The following is a 19,815-nucleotide window of genomic DNA, read 5'->3' on the forward strand; positions in this document are numbered from 1 at the left end:
TATTCTTCTCCCAAATCTTTCATTTGAAATTGGGTCGCTAGCCAATTCTTAAATTCAGTCAGTAGACTTACATCATTCTCAATGAGTAGGATATTGTCTACATACAACACTCGAAAAGCTATTGAACTATTGATGATTCTCTTGTATACACAAGACTCATCAACATTTTGGTCAAAGTCATAAGATTTAATTGCAGTATCAAATTATATTCCAAGATCAATAAGCTTGCTTCAATCTATAAATGGACCGATTAAGCTTGTAAACCTCTTGCTCTTGACCTTGGGTTATGAATCCCTCAAGTTGCTCTATATAAATGGTCTCCTTAAGATTGCCATTCAGAAAAGCAGTTTTTACATCCATTTGCCAAATCTCATAGTCATAATATGAGGCAATGGACATGAGGATCCGAATAGACTTCAACATGACAACAGGTGAGAAAGTCTCCTCATAGCTGACTCCTTCAACTTGGGTATAACCTTTTGCCACAAGTCTGGCCTTGAAGGTTTGCACCTTCCCATCAGCACCCCGTTTTCTCTTGTAGATCCACTTGCAACCTATAGGTTTAACCTATCAAGTTGATCTACAAGATCCCAAACCAAATTGAAGTACATAGACTCCATTTTGAGATCCATAACTTTGATCCACTCGTCTTTGTCAACATCCTCCATTGCCTTCTTCCTCAACATCTCCATCAACTATGATAGCTAGGGTTTTTGTTAAACCTATATAACGAACAGACGGGTTTGCAACTCTCCCTCTACGTCGAGGCTCCCTCAACACTTGAGGTGGATTTGACCTACTAGATGATTCAACTTCAACAACTCTTGTTGAGGTATTGGGTTCTTCAACAACCCTTGTTGAAGTTTTGTTGGAAAGTTCATTCAACATAATCTTACTGTAGGGTTTATGCTCTCTTATGTGGTCCTCTTCTAAAAAGGTAGTGTTTGTCGACAAAAATACCTTATTATTCTTAGGATCGTAAAAGTAACCACCTCTCATTCCTTTAGGGTAACCTACAAAAAGGCACAATTTTGAACGATGTTCCAATTTCTTAGGATTTGCCTCAAGCACATGTTCTGAGGAACCTCATATCCTGAAATGACGTAAACTACTTTTACGATCATTCCATAATTCTAAAGGTATTCCAGTAACACTTTTGGATGGAACATAGTTGAAAATGTAAGCTGCAGTCTATACTGAATAACCCCAAAACAAGTCCGGTAAGGAAGCATAACTCATCATAGACTGAACCATGTCAAATAGGTTCCGATTTCTTCTTTCTGATATACCATTATGCTAAGGTGTACCAGGTGCTGAGAGCTGGGTTGCAATTCCATGTTCTATAAAAATATTTTTGGACTTTTAGATCCAAATACTCTCCACCTCGATCAGATCAAAATGTTTTAATGGTTTTATTTAATGAATTTTCAACTTCAGCCTTGTACTCCTTGAACTTTTCAAGGACTTCAGACTTATGTTGCATTAAATAAACATATTCATATCTAGAATAATCATCATTAAAAGTGATGAAATATTCAAACCTTTCTTTTGCCTTAACATTCATCGGATCACAAATGTCTGAATGAACAAGTTCTATGGGTTCTTCGACCCTGTGACCTTTTCTAGTAAAAGATATTTTAGTCATTTTGCCTTCATGACATGACTCACACACAGGTAAAGAACTTTTTTCTAACTCGTTTAGAAGTCCATTCTCGACCAGCCTCTTAATCCTATTGAGATTTATGTGTCCTAATCTTAGGTGTTGTTGGTAGAAAAAAAAAATTTATTATTATTAGGGACGGATGGGGTTGTACATGCAATCATGCGTTAGACATGGCTTATGCGTTTGCACCCATGCGTCTGAGGTCATGTGTCGGAATGAAGATGCGTTAATCTAGTATGCAATGACCACGCGTTCTTATCACAAGTTTTCTTACGCTCGCGCCAAGTATAACGCGAACGCAAGTTTCTCGGGTAATCCGAGGTCGAACACAAGGACTTGTCACTCAATAATGCTTGTGAAGCAATGCGTTTGAGGCGATGAATAAAAATAAAAAGAAGTTTAAAGGATTTACACACTATTCCTACTCCTAACTAAATAGATTGAGCAATAGAAGACTTGAGATGATAATAGGTAGATACATAACAACCATTAACGCATAGTAATGTTTATTATCTTAAATCGCCCGAGTAATCCCAGCTCATTGCACTAACGCATCACACACCTCTCGGTGGTTAGCCGCATGACTATATCTCTATAGTGCATGGTTGCATCGAGCATAAGATTGTGCCTATCTCTAGGAACAATGCGAACTTTGCTTTAGTGCATTCCATCTCTTACCTTCTCAGGCAGTTAGACGCGGCTATTTAACTTATAGACAAGCGATGTAACATCCCATAAACAAGCGTTGCTATAACCTTTCACCAAACAAAGAGGATTAACTCACTATACTCGCACAACGCACACCTCTTGGTGGGCTGCTACATGCGTCCTATCTCTAGGCTACACGATTAAGCATGCGATCGCCTTTGATAAATAAAGGTTGAAGATAAACAATGATAGAGATAAAGATGATGAAGAAGATGGCAATGAAGGAATCAAGATTTGCATTGATCACAAAATGTCTTAATATCTTAAGCTAAAATGTAATACAATACAGAGATTAGAAAAGAAATGAAGGGCTCTGCGTCAAGGCTGTCGGTGGTGCCATGGATGAATGGTGGAGATGTCTCTCTCGAGCTTTATCTCCGACGAAAGCTCTGGTCGTCACTTGGTCTGGTTTGTGGAGATGAAGACTTCTCACTGAAAATCTCGTTCAAGCTCTCATCTGTGATCACAAACCTCTGCCTTGAGGTAGAAGTTCAGATATCTTAAAATGAAGGTCTAAAGGCTATTTATAGAGTTTAAACATCGATAGCTATCATGATTGCGTTATGGCTCACTGATTTTTTTGTCGTGGTATGGGGCAATGTCACATCATCTTATCTTATTGATACTCCCAAGGAATGGGTCCGAGCTTGATTCAGCTGAAGCATCAACGCGTTCTACCTATCTTGCGATCGTCCTTCTATTATGGTTGTCACTCCGTGGATGCAATTCCCAATTGATCGTCGCATTCGCTTGATCACCGCAACTTTCGTGCAATGGATGCATTCGATCACTACAACTTTCATGCGGATGGATGCATGTGATCCAACTTTTAGCACATGCGTTTGTCTTTGCAATCGCTTAGCTTCAGCGCATGCATTTGATTCATGCGATAGCTACAAAAATAGACACTTTGGCATGGAGTAACGCATAATATTGGGGTCAGTGAGGATTTAGGTGCTAATCGATGCAAAACTCAATTTTTCGCAAATTCTAAGTATTATTACCGCATCTTCTACTTATTAGCTCTCATGATTCTAAATAAAAGGCTTATAATATCTGGCATTTCTGCTAGTTATCAGATGCCAAAGATGAATGGTAGAATCGAAAGCCTACGTCGTTAATAAGCCTCGGGTCTGGTCAAAAGAAAATTTATAATATCACCGAACTACTTCTATCACTACTAAAATGTAGCAACAGTGGTAAGTATGTGGTCGAACCATAGAGAAGCGAGGAATTAATTTCTTTTTGTGTTAAATTTGACTGCGGGAAAAACAGTAAAAATGGGGTTTTGATTTTGATTTATAAAGATGCAAGAAAAGTAAATTGCAAGGGATATATGGAATAGTAAAGGACTCGTTTAGTTCTTAGATCAAGTGTTCATTCGATGTAAATTAAGTCATTGTTATATGCCAAATAACTAATATTCGAATTATGCATGCATAGCTATTTAATTTGGTAAGAACTAATCAATCTCTACAAAGGTCAAAAATCAATTAGTACAAACCAAACTGAGCGTCCTAATCCATAGTTGAGGCTGGAAAGACCGTGCCCTAACTAGCCTACATGCTCCTAGATACAATTAGGTCCTTAGCGGCCATAAAGAACTAGAAACACATGCATGAAAATCAAGGATTCAGCTATTTTGATTAAGTGTCAGGAAAGCCATATTCAAATAATCAAAGTTTTCTTTAATTCTAAATTAAATGTACGATGCAAAGATTCAAGATTAGCCTATAAACTTAAACATACTCATCTAATTTGTGCTACATGGGTAAATTCAAAGCATGGACAATTATAAGGATGCGTGTGAGCCTGAACTTAACTAGCAAAGACATGCAATCGTGATAGGGTTGTCAGTCCAACACACAAGATCAAGTCTAATTCATGCGAGATTAAAGAAAAACACAATTCTTAATTGAAGCACACAATTGAACACATAACTCATTAAATTACAAAGAACACTTAGTCCAAGAACTAATCGAAAATTACCTCATTGATTCATAGACAAAGCAATGGGGTACAATCCGATACAAAACCATAATCCGGAAAAATAAATCTGACCTATGATACTAAATACATAGAAGAAAAAGAGAAAATCAAGGCCTCTCCTCGGCCTCCATGAAGAGTTCCACGTTTTTTTAGGGCATTTTTCTATACAATTCAGCATATATTTGACCTAGCAAACGGAGATATTTATAGAAAAATTCAGGGCAATGTCATAGCGTTGCAATGCTACGCTGTTGTCTTACAGCGTTGCACGACGTTGTGACGTTGATGTTGGGGGTATTTTGGTCTTTTAATGTCCCTTGAAGCTTGGATACTTCAAATCTATTCCAAACCGCTTCAAATTAGTCCCGATCAGCTTCAAATCCCTGATTCTACCTCTTGATTGCTCGGTACCTACAAAATGGAGAAATAAACACATAAAATCCATTAACGAGCTCGAATTAAGCTAGGAAGAATAGCTCTTTTTGAAAGCTATCAATGAGCATTTTCCTTGGGAGAAATTTTAAGTTTTTTATTCTAAGTTACCAGAGTTTTAAATAGTTCAATATTTAGGAGGGCTTTAGTTGCTAATGGTTTTAGCACATAAAGATTATCTTCCAGCTTAACAAAACAAAGTTCTATACTATTCTTATAAATAAATGATTTATTCATAGAAAAATGTACATAATATTTTTTTTCAATCAAACACTTTACATCAATTAAGTTGCTCTTTAACCAGGAATAAAAAATACATTTTCTAATAAAATATATCTATTCTATAAAGTAAGCTGGAGTCCTCCTATTCCCACAGTTGAGACGACGTGCCCAGTTCTAACAAGCATCCCCATCTCCCCAGCCTCCAGTTGCTACTAGGAACTAATTCCTTGAAATGAAGAATAAATATGATTAATGGCGCCTGAATCTATTATCCAAGCTGAATCATCATTCTCCACTAAACAAGTCTCTAAAACAAGTAAATCATATTTACCTTGCTTGGCCTTCTTCTTTTCTGCCAAGTATTTGGAACAATTCCTCTTCCAGTGTCCCTTATGGTTACAATGAAAACAGATTAATTTTGCAGCCTTGGCCTTCTTTCCCTTTTGGACAGCAATTGGTGGGTTAGCTTTCCCCTTTCCACCTTTCTTCTTCTTCCACTTTTTGGTGCCGAAAAAAGAAGACACAGACTTAGTTTCAGAGGTCGAACCTCTGTAGAACTTCTTAGAGGATGAAGCAACATTTGTCTCACCCTTCTGTTCCTTGGATTTCATCAAGGAGTGGAATGTCCGTAGCTTATTGAGCAAAGTGGGTAGGTTTGAAGGAACTCGTATTGAAGAGATCCTTGAGCAGAAGCAGATTATCCAAATTCCATTAATTATTGAAAACATAATTTACAATATACATATGATAGATATGCATTTACAATAAACTACAACATACTTTTTACAAGAAAAAAGGTTCAAGATACATTATCCTTGAAGAACCTTTCTTCGTGAAACTCCCTCGAACAGTCACGAGCCTCCAACAGAAACAACAACTCTTGAAGGTCTTCTTCAAGATATCTCGAACAGAAACATGGACACTACCACAAAGAGCCTTTGGTATTCTTGGGTGAGAACCCAAGAGTGGTGGGCTCCGACTATTTTGGTTAGGAGGGAAAGTTTGAGTGTAGAGGAAGAAGATTGAGAAATACACAGAACTTTTCTGCAACTCTCAATCGTTTAGCAATCTAAAAAATGTTAGCCATAGAGGAAGAAGAGAAAACCAATTTTCTTTCATTCATCTTGCCACAAAATCATAACCACCCACTAAGGTTGTTGGAGAGAAAAGAGGGAAGTTATTATTCAAATAATAATAAATTAATATAAATAAATATGATAACTAACTTATCATATTATATTTATATTAAATTATATGTTATATCAAATATAACACATAACCTATAGTTTTAATATTGTATCACATACAATATAAACTATAGTTTCTTTTCTCTATTTTATGGTATTTAATATAAATTATATTTATATTAAATTTAACAACTATGAATCACATTCATAGAAAATATATTTGAATCTCATGCAAATATTTATTTCCTCCAATTAGACTATAATGTATCAAATACATTATGATAATTATATCATATAAACCTGAAACAATTTAATTATATCATATATAATTAAATCTCTCTTATTAATTTGAACAATTCAAATTGACCCAAAAACTGATTCTCAAATAGATCCTTTTGAGCTATCAAGGGGACCTTATGGACCTGTAACTTGAAGTTCCAACGATACATGAATAATTAATTAAATTTTTTAATTACATTATTCACCATCCGTTAATCGTCGGACACTCCACTAGAGACTGACAGTTGCACTCTTTGCACTACAGATATATTTCTGTGTCCATTGGATATAACCAATCAACAGTACAATAACCCTTCACAAATTGTTCGTAAGTACAACTAGACCAAATTACCGTTTTGCCCCTATAATTACATCTAACTTCTTAAGTATCACTGGCCCCTCTAATGAACAGTATATCATAGTCCTACTATGACTAAACCTCTCTTATCCATATACTACAAACCATTTAGGTTATCACTTAAATATGATCCATCTGTATGTCTCCACATACATGTTTAAGTTACAATGATAACCTTGGATGTTAGTTTATTGGTTTGTAGTTAATGCAACTAAAATATCACATATTTTATAGACAAAGTGAATAACATATAATATATTGTTAATCACTAAAGAATTTGTTCATGCAATGTTTACAAACTATAGCACCCTACGAGATTTAGGGCATCAACCCCAACAAGGTTGTAGTCAATCTTGTTCATAATAACATTGCTACGAAACTGCAGGAAACTTTCAGGTAAAGATTCCAGTATGAAGCTAACCCGATTGGCTTCATCGATGATAGATCCATTCATCTTCGCCACGTTGAAGTGGACGATAATGTTAGAGAATATGTTCTCTAATAGATGCCCCTTCTTGCATATGGACATTGAAGATGTTTTTCAGAGTGTCATGCCTGAGTTGTACAGACGATTGTTCGAACATCCCCCGTAGGGACTCCATGATCTCATGGACAATGATCATGGGCTCATGCTTCTTGACCAAGACCTCAGAAAGGCTTGCCAAGATGTACACTCAAACCTTTTCATTTTCCTATATCTAATTCTCCATGCCTCCCGAATGTTTCGAGGAGCATTTTGAGCAGGAATGGGAGAACAATCCTCCATAAGGACAAATATCAGGTCATCAATGATTAAAATCGTGTTGATTGTGTTTTTCCATGTAGTGTAATTTTCATCGGTAAGTTTGTCGGCAGCGAGTGAATTTAGTGTTGCGGAAATCATTATGAAGTTTGCTGAAACATACAATTTATTTATATTAGTATTTAAAAATTACCCATTTGAAAAACTAATCAAATTTAGCAAAATAATTTAATACACCCTATGTGACATTTATTTTGCAATGATGTTTCAGTGAGGCAGGGTAAAAACCACCGTAAGGTGATCAGGTACCCCTTCACTAAAATGAGACCATCTCAACCATACAAAACAACTCATTGTTACTGTAAATATTAATCACCATTGTTCGATCCTGTTAACATGCTTAACATTTTCTTGTAAGTGTAACTCCTTATTTTAGATTCTAGAGTTTCGCCCCAATGAGCCAACCGTAGGGAAAAAGCGATTGGGGCAAAAACTTAAGAAGAACGCCCAAAATTCTAGAGTTTCGCCCCAATGACAGGACAAATGCCAACAGGGAAAGCCTACCAACCATAAGAAGAACACTCAAGATAGTGAGTGATAAGTTCAAGTGTTTCCCAACTGCTTTGATGAACGCATTATTTCCCTTAAGCTAGTTTGACATTTGTTTTTGTTTCTAGTATAAAGAGAAAAGTTTCCAAGCAAACTAGTTTTAAAACTTCTCTTTAACGTATGCTTAAGTACAATGATGATTCTATGAAAGCATGACTTAAGTCTTTTCATTCTTATGTTTTATGAGGCATGCGTTGAACATCTCTTTATATTATGTTAGATTACTTATATTTCAAGCATGTTCTTATTTCAAGAATAAGTTTTATGATGATTTTATGATAAACCCGATACTGAAGGACTTTGAGAAGGTAACCGAACCCTAGTACCTAAGGTATGATGGTACTCATTTATTACCACGTGCACATAGGTAGAGTTGACGTTGGTTGTGTTGAGATTACTCCACACCAACTAAGGATTGACGTGGAGGGATTGGACAAAAGGGTTCTCTCTCAACTAAGGATTATGATGTTTAATGATTTTCAGTAGTTTTATATTTAAAAGTTTTAAGTTATAAGTTTGCTTGACTTTTCAATACATGTGTTTTCAAATAGTCACTCACTGGGCTAGTAGCTCATGCTTTTCAAATGTTTTCCTTTTCCCCAGGTAGTGGTCAACTCCCTAAAGGATAGCTGTGCTGCTGCTCTGCCACTCAAAGACAGAAGAGAAGTTCTAGGTGTTTACCTTTGTTAAGTCTATTTAATATCATGTATATGGTTAGGGACTAGTAAGGAAGTGTTGGGACCCACTAAGTTTTGTGTTGTAAATACATTATGCATGCCTGTGTGTTGAACCCTTGATGTTCTCAACTTAATATGGAAATAATATTGGGGTATGTTATATGTTGTGTTTGTATGGCAAAGGTTATTTAAGCAGGTCATAACAGTCTGGATGTGTAGTGGATGCCATAAGAGGGTTGATAATTGCTACCATCACAGTCTCTTCTAGATTAAAAGAGTAATCTATGAGGGGGTATGACAATAATAATCAATCAAACATTGAAATTGCTTAACAAAAAATATGTGAGATAAACGATCGTATACCATGATGTGTACGATCATATATACAATGGTATACGATCTTGTATGTTGTGGTACAGATCGTGTATACAATGGTATACGTTCTTGTATGCTGTACATGATCGTGTATGTCGTGGTATAAGATCGTATATGCTATGGTATACAATCGTGTATATTGTGGTACACGATCATATACCTAATGATATACGATCGAAAATACAACGATACAAGATTGCATATATAATGGTACACGATCAGAAAAATGATAGTGAACAAACTTCTAAAACTTTCGGTTAACACTTACAATATTTGTTTCTATTCAAAGAATGCTTGTTATAGACCCAAAAATAAATTGATTGGAGTTGAAAGCGATTCGTGTTTGATTGAAAGTGATAGAGTAATGGAGAAGATGATAGTGTTTGAGTGAAATTGAAGAGGTGAAAATAATGTGCGTTTACTTGTCTCATGGCTAAGATCTAATAGCATTGAATTCTAATGTACAATGTTGGTTAAGAATAAATGGTTGCATTAAATTGTAAACGATCGGTAGTTGGAAGAGAAGATCAAAGGATGAAGAAGAGTATGAGAAACATTTAAAATCGGGGCTACAAATGACATTTCATATGTGGAAAAGATAATGAGCACAAAGTTCTCTTTAAAAAGAGATTATCCATGGAAAAGTTTTTACTATTTGGGTTATTTTATGAAACTTTCCGTCGCAGCTGGTAGTTCCTATCTCCTATCTTCCACCCATCGCCATTGCCAAAGCTCACAATCAAACTCCATTGCAATCAAGCTCCATTACCATCTCCTCATCTCATCTTCCATTTCACACTCTGTCAAAACGAACCCACATTCCCTCTCATGTTTACAGGCACCCAGCCGCTGTTCTTCTCGAGCTCTGCACTTCCATGAAAGAACTCCACCAAATCTTCCCTCTGGTCATCAAAAATGGCCTCTACAATGAGCACCTTTTTCAAACCAAGCTTGTCAGTTTATTCTCCAAGTATGGCAGCATCTGAGGCCGCTCGTGTTTCCGAGCCGATTGAGGACAAGCTTGATGCTCTTTACCACACAATGTTAAAAGGGTATGCGAAGAATTCGTCGATGGAAACTGCTTTTGGTTTTCTTTGTCGAATGAGGTACGATGATGTTAAGCCTATTGTGTATTACTTATTTATTGAAGGTTTTTGGCGATAACGAAGATTTAAAGAAAGGAAAGGAGATTCATGGGCAGCTGATTACGGATTCGTTTGGGGCTAATCTGTTTGCAATGACTGGTGTTGTGAATATGTACGTTAAGTGTAGGCAGATTGATGATGTGTACAAGATGTTCGACAGAATGCCCGAGAGAGATTTGGTGTTTTGGAATACGATTATAGATGGGTTTTCTCAAAATGGGTTTGCAAAAAAAGCATTGGAACTGGTTTTGAGGATGCAAGATGAAGGCGAAAGACCTAATTCGATTACATTCGTTATTGTTTTACCTGTTGTTGCTGATGTTGGAATGTTAATAGTGAGAAAGTTTATTCATGGATATGCCATTAAAGTTGGGTTGCAAAGCTTGTTAATATTTCAACTACTCTAGTTGGTAGTACTCAAAATGTTGGTTAGGGGAGACAACTAGATTGATTTTTGATGGAATGAATCAGAAGACCTTTGTGTCATGGAATTCATGGATGGATATGTGCAAAGTGGTGAACCAGAAATGGCTATTGCTGTTTTTGAGAAGATGTTGGAGGAAGGGATAGAACCAACCAAATGATATTACATTTGTATGTGTCATCTCTACCTGCAGTCACTCAGGTCTGGTGGACGAAGGACTTCGTTATTTCAACAACATGAAACAAGACTATGGATTAGAGGCCTTCAATGGATCAGTGCTATGGTCAATCTTCTTGGTCGAGCTGGCAGGATAAAAAAAGCTTGGGATTTTATTGAAAACATGCCTATTAGTCTAGGGATTACGATATATGGCGCCATGTTGGGTGCTTGTAAAATTCACAAAAATATTGAGTTGGGAGAAAAAGCAGCTAACAAACTGTTTGAGTTGAACCTTGATGAGAGTGGCTACCATGTCTTGCTTGCAAATATTTATGCTTTTGCTTCAAAATGGGGCAAGGTAGCTGAAGTAAGAAAAACAATGAAGAAAGGGCTTCCTTCTATTTAGGGAGCACAATTCATCCACAATATCCAAGAGAATATATGTCTTTTTTCAAGAACTTGAGGATGAAATCAAGGCAACTGGCTATGTGCCCGACACTAACTCGATTCACAATGTAGAAGACGATGTGCAGAGTGTCACAATCGCTCTTTCGAGAGCTTCTCTTAGCGATTGTGCGACACTTGTTCCCGCTCACGAACAAGTCAGCCAATTCGAATACGGACTGCCAGTGGCACACCGAGTGCCTCTCGCAACCTCCACCCCCGTTTTAGGGAAAACGGTTTTAGAAAACGGGTTTGGAGAAAAGGTTTTCGTAAGCAGTTTTTGTGAGTGTGAATAAACAAAGAAAGATTGTAGTAGACTAGAAAGCAATAAGCAACAACAACAGCTTTATAGAGTACTACTCCGGGTATGGGGAAGTGATGGTTAGTCTTATCCCCATATAGTGCATTCTGAACAAAAAGCCAACTGACACCCTTGCATATGCAAAAGGGCGAGTGGTCACTTACAATGAAAATGTAAAGAAAGCAAGCTAACTAAGCTAATACAATACATGATATGAAAGTATGCTAGAAGGGGTTGGATCGGGCATGCGGCCATGGGCAACAGGCCCTGGACAAGCATGACCGTGACATTCTCCCCCACTTAATTGGTTGACGTCCCCGTCAACCGACCTTGTTCAAAATTTGCGATGGCTGGAGCTGCATTCTTCAAATCTTCGGCCCGCTCCCAACTGATCTCTTCGTCGGGGAGATCCTTCCATTTCACTAAGAACTCTGTCAGTTCTCGTTTGGGTCTTCCAATACGGCGCGTACGTTTATTCAGGATTTGTGCAACTTCTTTCTCAACGGAATTCTTCATCGTGACCGGTGGGCGCCTTAGCATATTTCATTGTTCATCCTCGGGATCGGGATGATAGGGCTTCAGGATACTCACATGGATGATAGGATGAATCTTCATCCATGAGGGTAACTGAACCTTATATGAGATTCTCCCGACCTTCTCAATTACCTCCACTGGACCTTCATATTTCCTTACTAGCCATTGGTCTTTCTGGCCTCGGAAACGAAATTGTTCCGGTTGTAGCTTGATCAGGACCTTGTCCCCAGCTTGAAACTCGAGGCCCCTCCACTTCTTATCAGTCCACTTCTTCATCCTTCTTGACGCTCTTTCCAGGTAGGCGCGAGCTATCTCAGAGGTTTTGCTCCACTCTTTAGTGAAGTTATGTGCCTGAGGACTTTTGCCTGCATAAGGGTGGTCCACCAAGTGTGGCATGAGTGGCTGTCTACCGCACACCACTTCGAAGGGCGTTTTTCCGGTCGCGGAACTCTGCTGGCTATTGAAGCTGAACTGAGCCATATCTAACAATTGGACCCAGTTCTTCTGCCTAGCGTCGATAAAGTGACGCAGATATTCCTCGAGCATACTGTTGAAGCGTTCCATCTGGCCATCAGTTTAGGGATGATAGCTAGAGGAGATATTTAGTGTTGACCCTAATATTCTGAACAATTCTGTCCAAAATGTCCCAGTGAATCTTCCGTCCCGATCGCTAACAATGCTCGCGGGGACGCCCTATAATTTCATGATGTGTTTGAAGAACAGCTGGGCAGTCATCACGACTGTGCACATCTTCGGCGTTGGGATGAAAGTGGCATATTTTGAGAACCGATCGATGATAACAAGGATCGATTCGAACTCTCTCACCTCGGGCAAATGGGTGATGAAGTCGAGAGACAAACTCTCCCATGGTCTAGAGGGCACAGGTAGGGGTTCCAGCAGATCCGCTAATTTCGCCCTTTCGACCTTGTCTTGTTGGCAGACAAGGCAAGTCTTGGTAAATTGCATGACATCATCTCGAAGGCTTGGCCAGTAGTAGCCTTGTTTCAGGAGGGCATAAGTCCTCTACCAATCATTATGTCCTGCCCACGGTGTTTCGTGACACTCCTTCATCAGCAACCTTCGTAACTCCCCGGATCTGGGGATGTAGAGGCGGTTGCCCTTGGTGTATAGTAGATCGTCTTCCACCCAAAATTGGCGTGTCTTCCCCTCTTTGGCCAACTGTATGATGGCCTGTGCTGCTGTGTCGTTTGTCAAGTGAGTTTTGACAGTTTCTCGTACTGTTGCACTCAACGTACTTGCTTGTAGGCAGGCGAAATGCACAGGGCCGCATGTTTGCTCTTTCGGCTAAGAGTATTGGCCGCTTGGTTACTTTTCCTCGGTCTATGTTCGAATTGAAAGTCGAACTCCGCTAGACACTCCTGCCACCGTGCCTGTTTCGACAACAACTTCGGTTGGTTGAAGAAGCGAAAAATGGAGTTATTGTCGGTCTTGACCACAAACTTGGCCCCCAAGAGATACTGTCTCCAGGCCCTCAAGCAGTGAACTACTACTAACATCTCTTTCTCGGAGGCGGCATACCTCCGTTCGGCATCATTTAGTTTCCTACTCTCATATGCGATGGGGTGTCCGTACTGGAGGAGGACACTGCCTAACGCGAAGTCAGAAACATCAGTTTCAACTTCAAATGGCTTGGTCACGTCGGCAATTTCGAGGACCGGCCCCTCAATCATCACTTTCTTCAAGCCCTCAAAGGCGGCTTGACATTCAGGAGTCCAGCTCCATTGGCTATCTTTCTTCAGCAGTTCGGTTAATGGCCCTGTTCTTCTTGAGAATCCTTCTACGAACCGCCTATAGTAGTTGGCTAGTCCGAGGAAGGATCGTAGTTTGGTCACGAATGATGGTACCTTCTAGTCTCTGATCGCGGCCACCTTGCCCTCTTCCATACCAATCCGACCACACCCAATCACGTGGCCGAGGAAATTTATGCGCTCTTGGGCAAATGAGCACTTCTCTCTCTTTACATACAATTGATTTTTCCTCAGTTTTTCGAAAACTAGTTGGAGGTGATGTTGATGGTCCTCCAGCGAGGCACTATAGACCACAATGTCATCGAGATACACTACAACGAATTTGTCGAGATATTCGTGAAACACTTGGTTCATTAAGGTACAAAAAGTTGCTGGAGCATTGGTGAGGCCAAAGGGCATCACGAGGAATTCGAAGGCTCCATATCTCGTGACATAGGTCGTCTAGGTTCGTCTCCTTCAGCAATTCGAACCTGATAATATCCTGACCGCAGGTCCAGCTTCGAGAAATACTTAGCGCTGTGAATCCGATCAAATAAGTCAGTAATGATAGGAAAGGGATATTTGTTGCAGACTGTGAGCTTGTTCAAGGCTCGATAGTCGATGCATAACCGGAGGCTCCCATCCTTCTTCTTCTGAAACAGTACTGGGGCTCCGTAAGGGGCCTTTGTTGGTTTGATAAATCCCGCATCTAACAGTTCATCTAACTGTTTTCGGAGTTCGGCCAATTCTGGCGGGGCCATCCGATATGCATTCTTGGCGGGCGGCTTTGCCCCTGGTAACAACTCGATCTCATGGTCAATCCCCCTTCGTGGGGGTAAGGACTTGGGCAAGCTTTTAGGCATGACATCTCGATACTCTTCCAAGATAAATAGAACGTCTCGGGGGATCTCCTCTTCTATGGATTCAGCTGATTCTATCGGGATGGCCATGAACGTGGGTTCGTCGTGGGTCAGGCCTCTCTTCAATTGGAGGGTTGAGATCATTCTCACCCCATTTGGCTGCTTGATACTGGCTTGAACTACGGTGGGTGTGGATCCGGTAATGACTAGACATTTGGTGAGGGGCATTGGTATAACTTTATGTTCAAGTAGGAACTCCATCCCCAATACCACGTCGAAATCATCCATCTTGACAATCACGAAGTCAACGAGGCCCTTCCAGTCTCCTAACTTCACCGGAGTTCTCTTCGCTATACCCATAATTGGTAGGGTTGCAGAATTCACAGCTTTCATCTTTCCTGCATCTCTTTCCCAGGTCAAGTTCAGGCGGTGGGCTTTCGTTTCAGTCATGAAGTTATGAGTGGCCCCAGAGTCGACCATAGTGCTCTTGGCCGATCTTTGGTTGACCCAAGAGTCCACATACATGAGTCCTCTCTCTAGTGGCTCCGTCGCCTTTCCCATTTTCTTCTAGAGCGCAGATAAGAATTTTAATGCCCCCATCCTGGGATTCTCAATTTTTGCAGCTGGCTCGATTATTGTCTCCCCCAGTTCAGCCTTGTCTTCTGAGCTAGAGGCTAATGTGGCTTGAAAAGCATTGAACGCGGTCCGATTTGGACATTCGCCCGCCCTGTGTGGCCCTCTACATATGAAACAAGATAGGGGGCGATTGTAATTGTTATGCTATTGCGGCGGCCCTCGCTAGTTGTTTCTTGATCTCGGTTGGGATGGTTTACGGTCCCCCCCTGTGTTCTTGTCTCCTCCCCCAGGTCTGGGAGGACTGGAACGACTGTTTCTATTTCCCCTATTTGAGGAAGTTGACTGCTTCCTCACATCTTGCGAGTCAGTGCTAAGGTCGTATAGCCGTTCAGCTGCCGCATAGGCAGAGGGGAGATCCTGTACTCCCTGTTCATATAATTTTGATTTCGCCCACAGTTTCAGCCCTTCGACAAAGAAAAAGACCTTGTCTTTCTCGGACATATCTCGTATGTCCAACATGAGTCCTGCAAATTGTTTTACGTAGTCCCTGATGTTACCTGTTTGCTTCAGCTCTCGGAGTTTTCGTCGAGCCAGGATCTCGACATTTTCAAGGAAGAACTGCGAGCGAAGTTCTTGTTTCAATCTATCCCAAGTATCAATTATGCATTGTCCTTCCTGTATGTCTGTAAATCGCGATCTCCACCATAGTTTTGCATCCTCAGCCAGATGCATCGTTGCTAGTGTGACTTTCGACTCTTCAGTCACCGTGTTCATCGCCTTGAAGTATTGCTCAAGGTCGAAGATAAAGTTTTCCAAGGCTTTTGCTTCCCGCACCCCACAGAAGAGTTTCGGTTCTGGGATTTTTATTCTGCTTACTGCCATTGCTCCCCCAGATGGGGCTTGGTTCCCTACCGCTCGAATGGTGAGATTCACCCTTGCGCTCACATCCGCTATCTTGGCTCTGACGACGTCAAGAGCCGACCGAAAGTCTTCAGAAAAATCGGTTACCATCTGAAGTATTGCTTTTTAGGAGCCGTCCAACTCTTCGACGCGCTCCTCTATGTGGGCAACAGAGCCCGATGAGCTATCACCACGTTCAAAGCTGCCGGATCGTGCTGTTTTGGTCTCAAGGTCTCTACCCTCATCATCAGTTCTCTGACGGGTAATCCGTCTAGGCGGCCCACTACCGCATCAATTCCATCGGCTTTCTCAGCAACTTCTTGTAGCCGAGTCTCTAGGAAACGGATACTATCCGGGAGCTCTCTCAAGTAGAGCATTTGCTCTTCCATCTTTACCAACCTATCCAGTGAGACTTGTTCAGGTTCTTCATCGCCGACATGATCACTAATCTTTCCCTCTATGAGCCGACTTGGCTCTAATACCAACTGTCACAATCGCTCTTTCGGGAGCTTCTCTTAGCGATTGTGCGGCACTTGTTCCCACTCATGAACAAGTCAGCCAATTCGAATACGGACTGCCGGTGGCACACCAAGTGCCTCTTGCAACCTCCACCCTTGTTTTAGGGAAAACAGTTTTAGAATACGGGTTTGGAGAAAAGGTTTTCGTAAGCAGTTTTTGTGAGTGTGAATAAAGAAAGAAAGATTGTAATAGACTAGAAAGCAATAAGCAACAACAACAGCTTTATAGAGTACTACTCCGGGTATGGGGAAGTGATGGTTAGTCTTATCCTCATATAGTGCATTCTGAACAAAAAACCAACTGGCACCCTTGCATATGCAAAAGGGCGAGTGGTCACTTACAATGAAAATGTAAAGAAATCAAGCTAACTAAGCTAATACAATACATGATATGAAAGTATGTTAGAAGGGGGTTGGATCGGGCATGCGGCCATGGACAACAGGCCCTGGACAAGCATGATCGTGACACAGAGCAGCTTCTCAGTAGTCATAGTGAGAAGCTCTCCATTAGTTTCGGTCTTTTAAATACTAGTCTCGGTACAACAATACGTGTCTGAAAGAACCTATGAGTGTGTGGAGATTGCCACAATGCAACCAAGTATATATCACTCGTGACCGGAAGGGAGAACGTAGTAAGAGATATGCAAAGATTTCATCATTTCAAAAATGGAACTTGTTCTTGTGGAGATTATTGGTGAATTTTAAGCCTAAAATTCTTCATCCCTGTTAGTTATAACACCCACCACTGAAAACCTAAAGCAAAAGATATGTTGTATTTATAGTTATACCAACAAAGAGGTAAAATGGTTTGAAAAGAATTCTTTTGTTTCTTACTAATTCAATTCCTTAAGCCTCATTTGGTACATTTCGTTTTTTGTTTTCGGTTTTTGGAGGTAAAAATGGTCTATAAGCTTAATTTTAAAAACAAAAAACCAAAATCCAAATGATTACCAAACAGGCTCTTAATAATTAGATATTATAATTTTCTTATCTTTTCTTAGATGTCAACTCATCAAGAACTCATAATATCACAAGAGATTAACAAAACCATTGGGTTAAATTGAAGCTAAACAAATAATACAATAAGGATTCGTTTTCTGATCACAAATGGCATCTTTCAACAAGATAGAGAATAGAATCATTAATTACTTTCAATTTTTTTTAGTACAATAAAAATAAGATGATTCGAACTACAAATATATACACCAATATATAGAAAAAGATTCAGTTAACAGCCTCAAATTGGAAGGGAAAACAACAAATCTCTCCCACTTCACTTGAAAAGAGAGAGATCTTGAAAAGCTCAAGAAGCAGTGTTATTTGAAACAGTGGGCTCAATAACAAGAAAAATGCTCTCCCATTTGAACATCATGATGCTGAAATTTAGACTAGAATAAGATTTTTAACTTACAACCTTCCAATCCTATAGAACAGATCTGGTTTCGGCTGCCACATTGCCCCGGTATATGTCCATAAGATCTGGGATTTCATCCAAATGCTTAAGAATATAATTCTCCACAAAATTTCTCTCCCCTTGTAAAAGTACCCAAGCAATCTTTTTGTTCTTAAGAAGATTTTTCGCCTTCAAAACCTCAAGAACTTTGTACCTTGGCCGGAGCCGCTTGTCGAGTGCACACATGAAGAACTTAGGGTAGGAAATTACAGTTCCTGGATCCAACTTTGCAGTGTTCAAACAGAAATCTGCAACATCCCTCATTTTCTCCTCCGAACGTGCTAAACAAAGTGGCTCTCTCTTAAATGCTGCAAAAATCTCCTTCTCAGACCATCCCAAACTCTTCAAAACATTTATTTTCTTCTTCCAAGTTGAATCCTTCATTGAAACCATTACTTTAACTGCATAAACAAACATATGAGCGTTTGGTTCAATGCCCAATTCCTTGACGGTTTTCACTGCATAAACCATTCTATCAACCATTTGCATAATAGCTCTAGGCTGCAGTACAATCAATTTCGCTATATTCCTGGAAGATACTCCTTCACTAACCAGAACATTAATGTTAGATTGCATAATACCCTTGAAATCAGCAGTTAAAAGCCACGAAGAACGACAAATAGCAAAAGTTACTTGTTCATCCGATTCAAGCATTCTCTTTATGAAACAAAATGATGGTTTCAACTGGGAATCTAAGCTCGTTTGCAGAATCCGAGGGTTCGATAGAATTACCTTAGGAAGTAAAGGACCGACGATCCCGATTTCCTCGAGGAACTCCAGTTTAGGCTTCAGATTGTCCGATACTCTCGATTGAAGGATCGAAGGTCGCCTCGAGACCAAATTGGCGATCTGCGAATTATCGAATCCATGTGATCTGAAGAAACCGATAATGGCTTCGTACTTGTGGGAGTTTTTTTCATCGATTTGGAGTGTTTGACAGGCGAGCCCACAAGAATTTTTGAGGAATTCGATGGTAGACACAAATGGTAAAGGAATTGTAGAACTAGAAACCGTACTGAGGAAACGTTTTTGGATGAAATATAGAAGAAATGTGGAGGAAATTTTACACATTTTGGGACTGGATTGAAAATTTTCAAGGGTTTTAGTTAGGGTTTTAAGCTCCACGATCATCCCAGTGTGGAAACCGGAAACCCATTTCATGTCTGATTTTGAAGTTTATAGCTCTCAAATTTAGGCGTTTCTAAAATATAATTATATATATGGTGGTATATTGAGATTCGAAAATGGAAAATATATGGTCGATACTATAATTATTCTAGGATAATGGATGTCCATGACTCCATTAGATGTTTATGTTTAGTTTCCTTTTACTATGTATCATGCCCTCATTTTTCAAAATATTGTCCATGTGTTTCAACATTACAGATCATTGGTGTCCATGTAATCTACCTCATACTTGTCAAATTGTTTATAAATAATGACATTTGGTAGATTTTGGAAGAAACACACATTGGGCAAATTCCAAAAAGTTTGGAGGAAGTGGAGAAATTT

At 39.7% G+C, this 19,815-nt stretch overlaps 1 protein-coding gene and 1 pseudogene across 1 annotated transcript; one reads left to right on the forward strand and one right to left on the reverse strand.

Annotated features, from left to right (window-relative positions):
* Nucleotides 1–9,297: 9,297 nt before the first annotated feature.
* On the forward strand, nucleotides 9,298–17,548 carry LOC120081072 (pentatricopeptide repeat-containing protein At1g11290, chloroplastic pseudogene; annotated as a pseudogene).
* Nucleotides 17,549–17,965: 417 nt separating this feature from the next.
* Nucleotides 17,966–19,509, reverse strand: LOC120081614 (uncharacterized). The gene has a single exon (XM_039036642.2). The coding sequence runs from the start codon at nucleotides 19,462–19,464 to the stop codon at nucleotides 18,274–18,276; it is 1,191 nt and encodes a 396-aa protein (XP_038892570.1). The 5' UTR covers nucleotides 19,465–19,509; the 3' UTR covers nucleotides 17,966–18,273.
* Between the last annotated feature and the right edge of the window lie 306 nt (nucleotides 19,510–19,815).

Source organism: Benincasa hispida, chromosome 7, assembly GCF_027475165.1.
Source record: "Benincasa hispida cultivar pf3 chromosome 7, pf3_genome.v1.1, whole genome shotgun sequence".
Lineage (NCBI taxonomy): Eukaryota > Viridiplantae > Streptophyta > Magnoliopsida > Cucurbitales > Cucurbitaceae > Benincasa > Benincasa hispida.

Coding starts and splice junctions, on each gene's coding strand:
- LOC120081614 (XM_039036642.2), bottom strand. CDS start 19,464: ATGAAATGGGTTTCCGGTTTCCACACTGGGATGATCGTGGAGCTTAAA.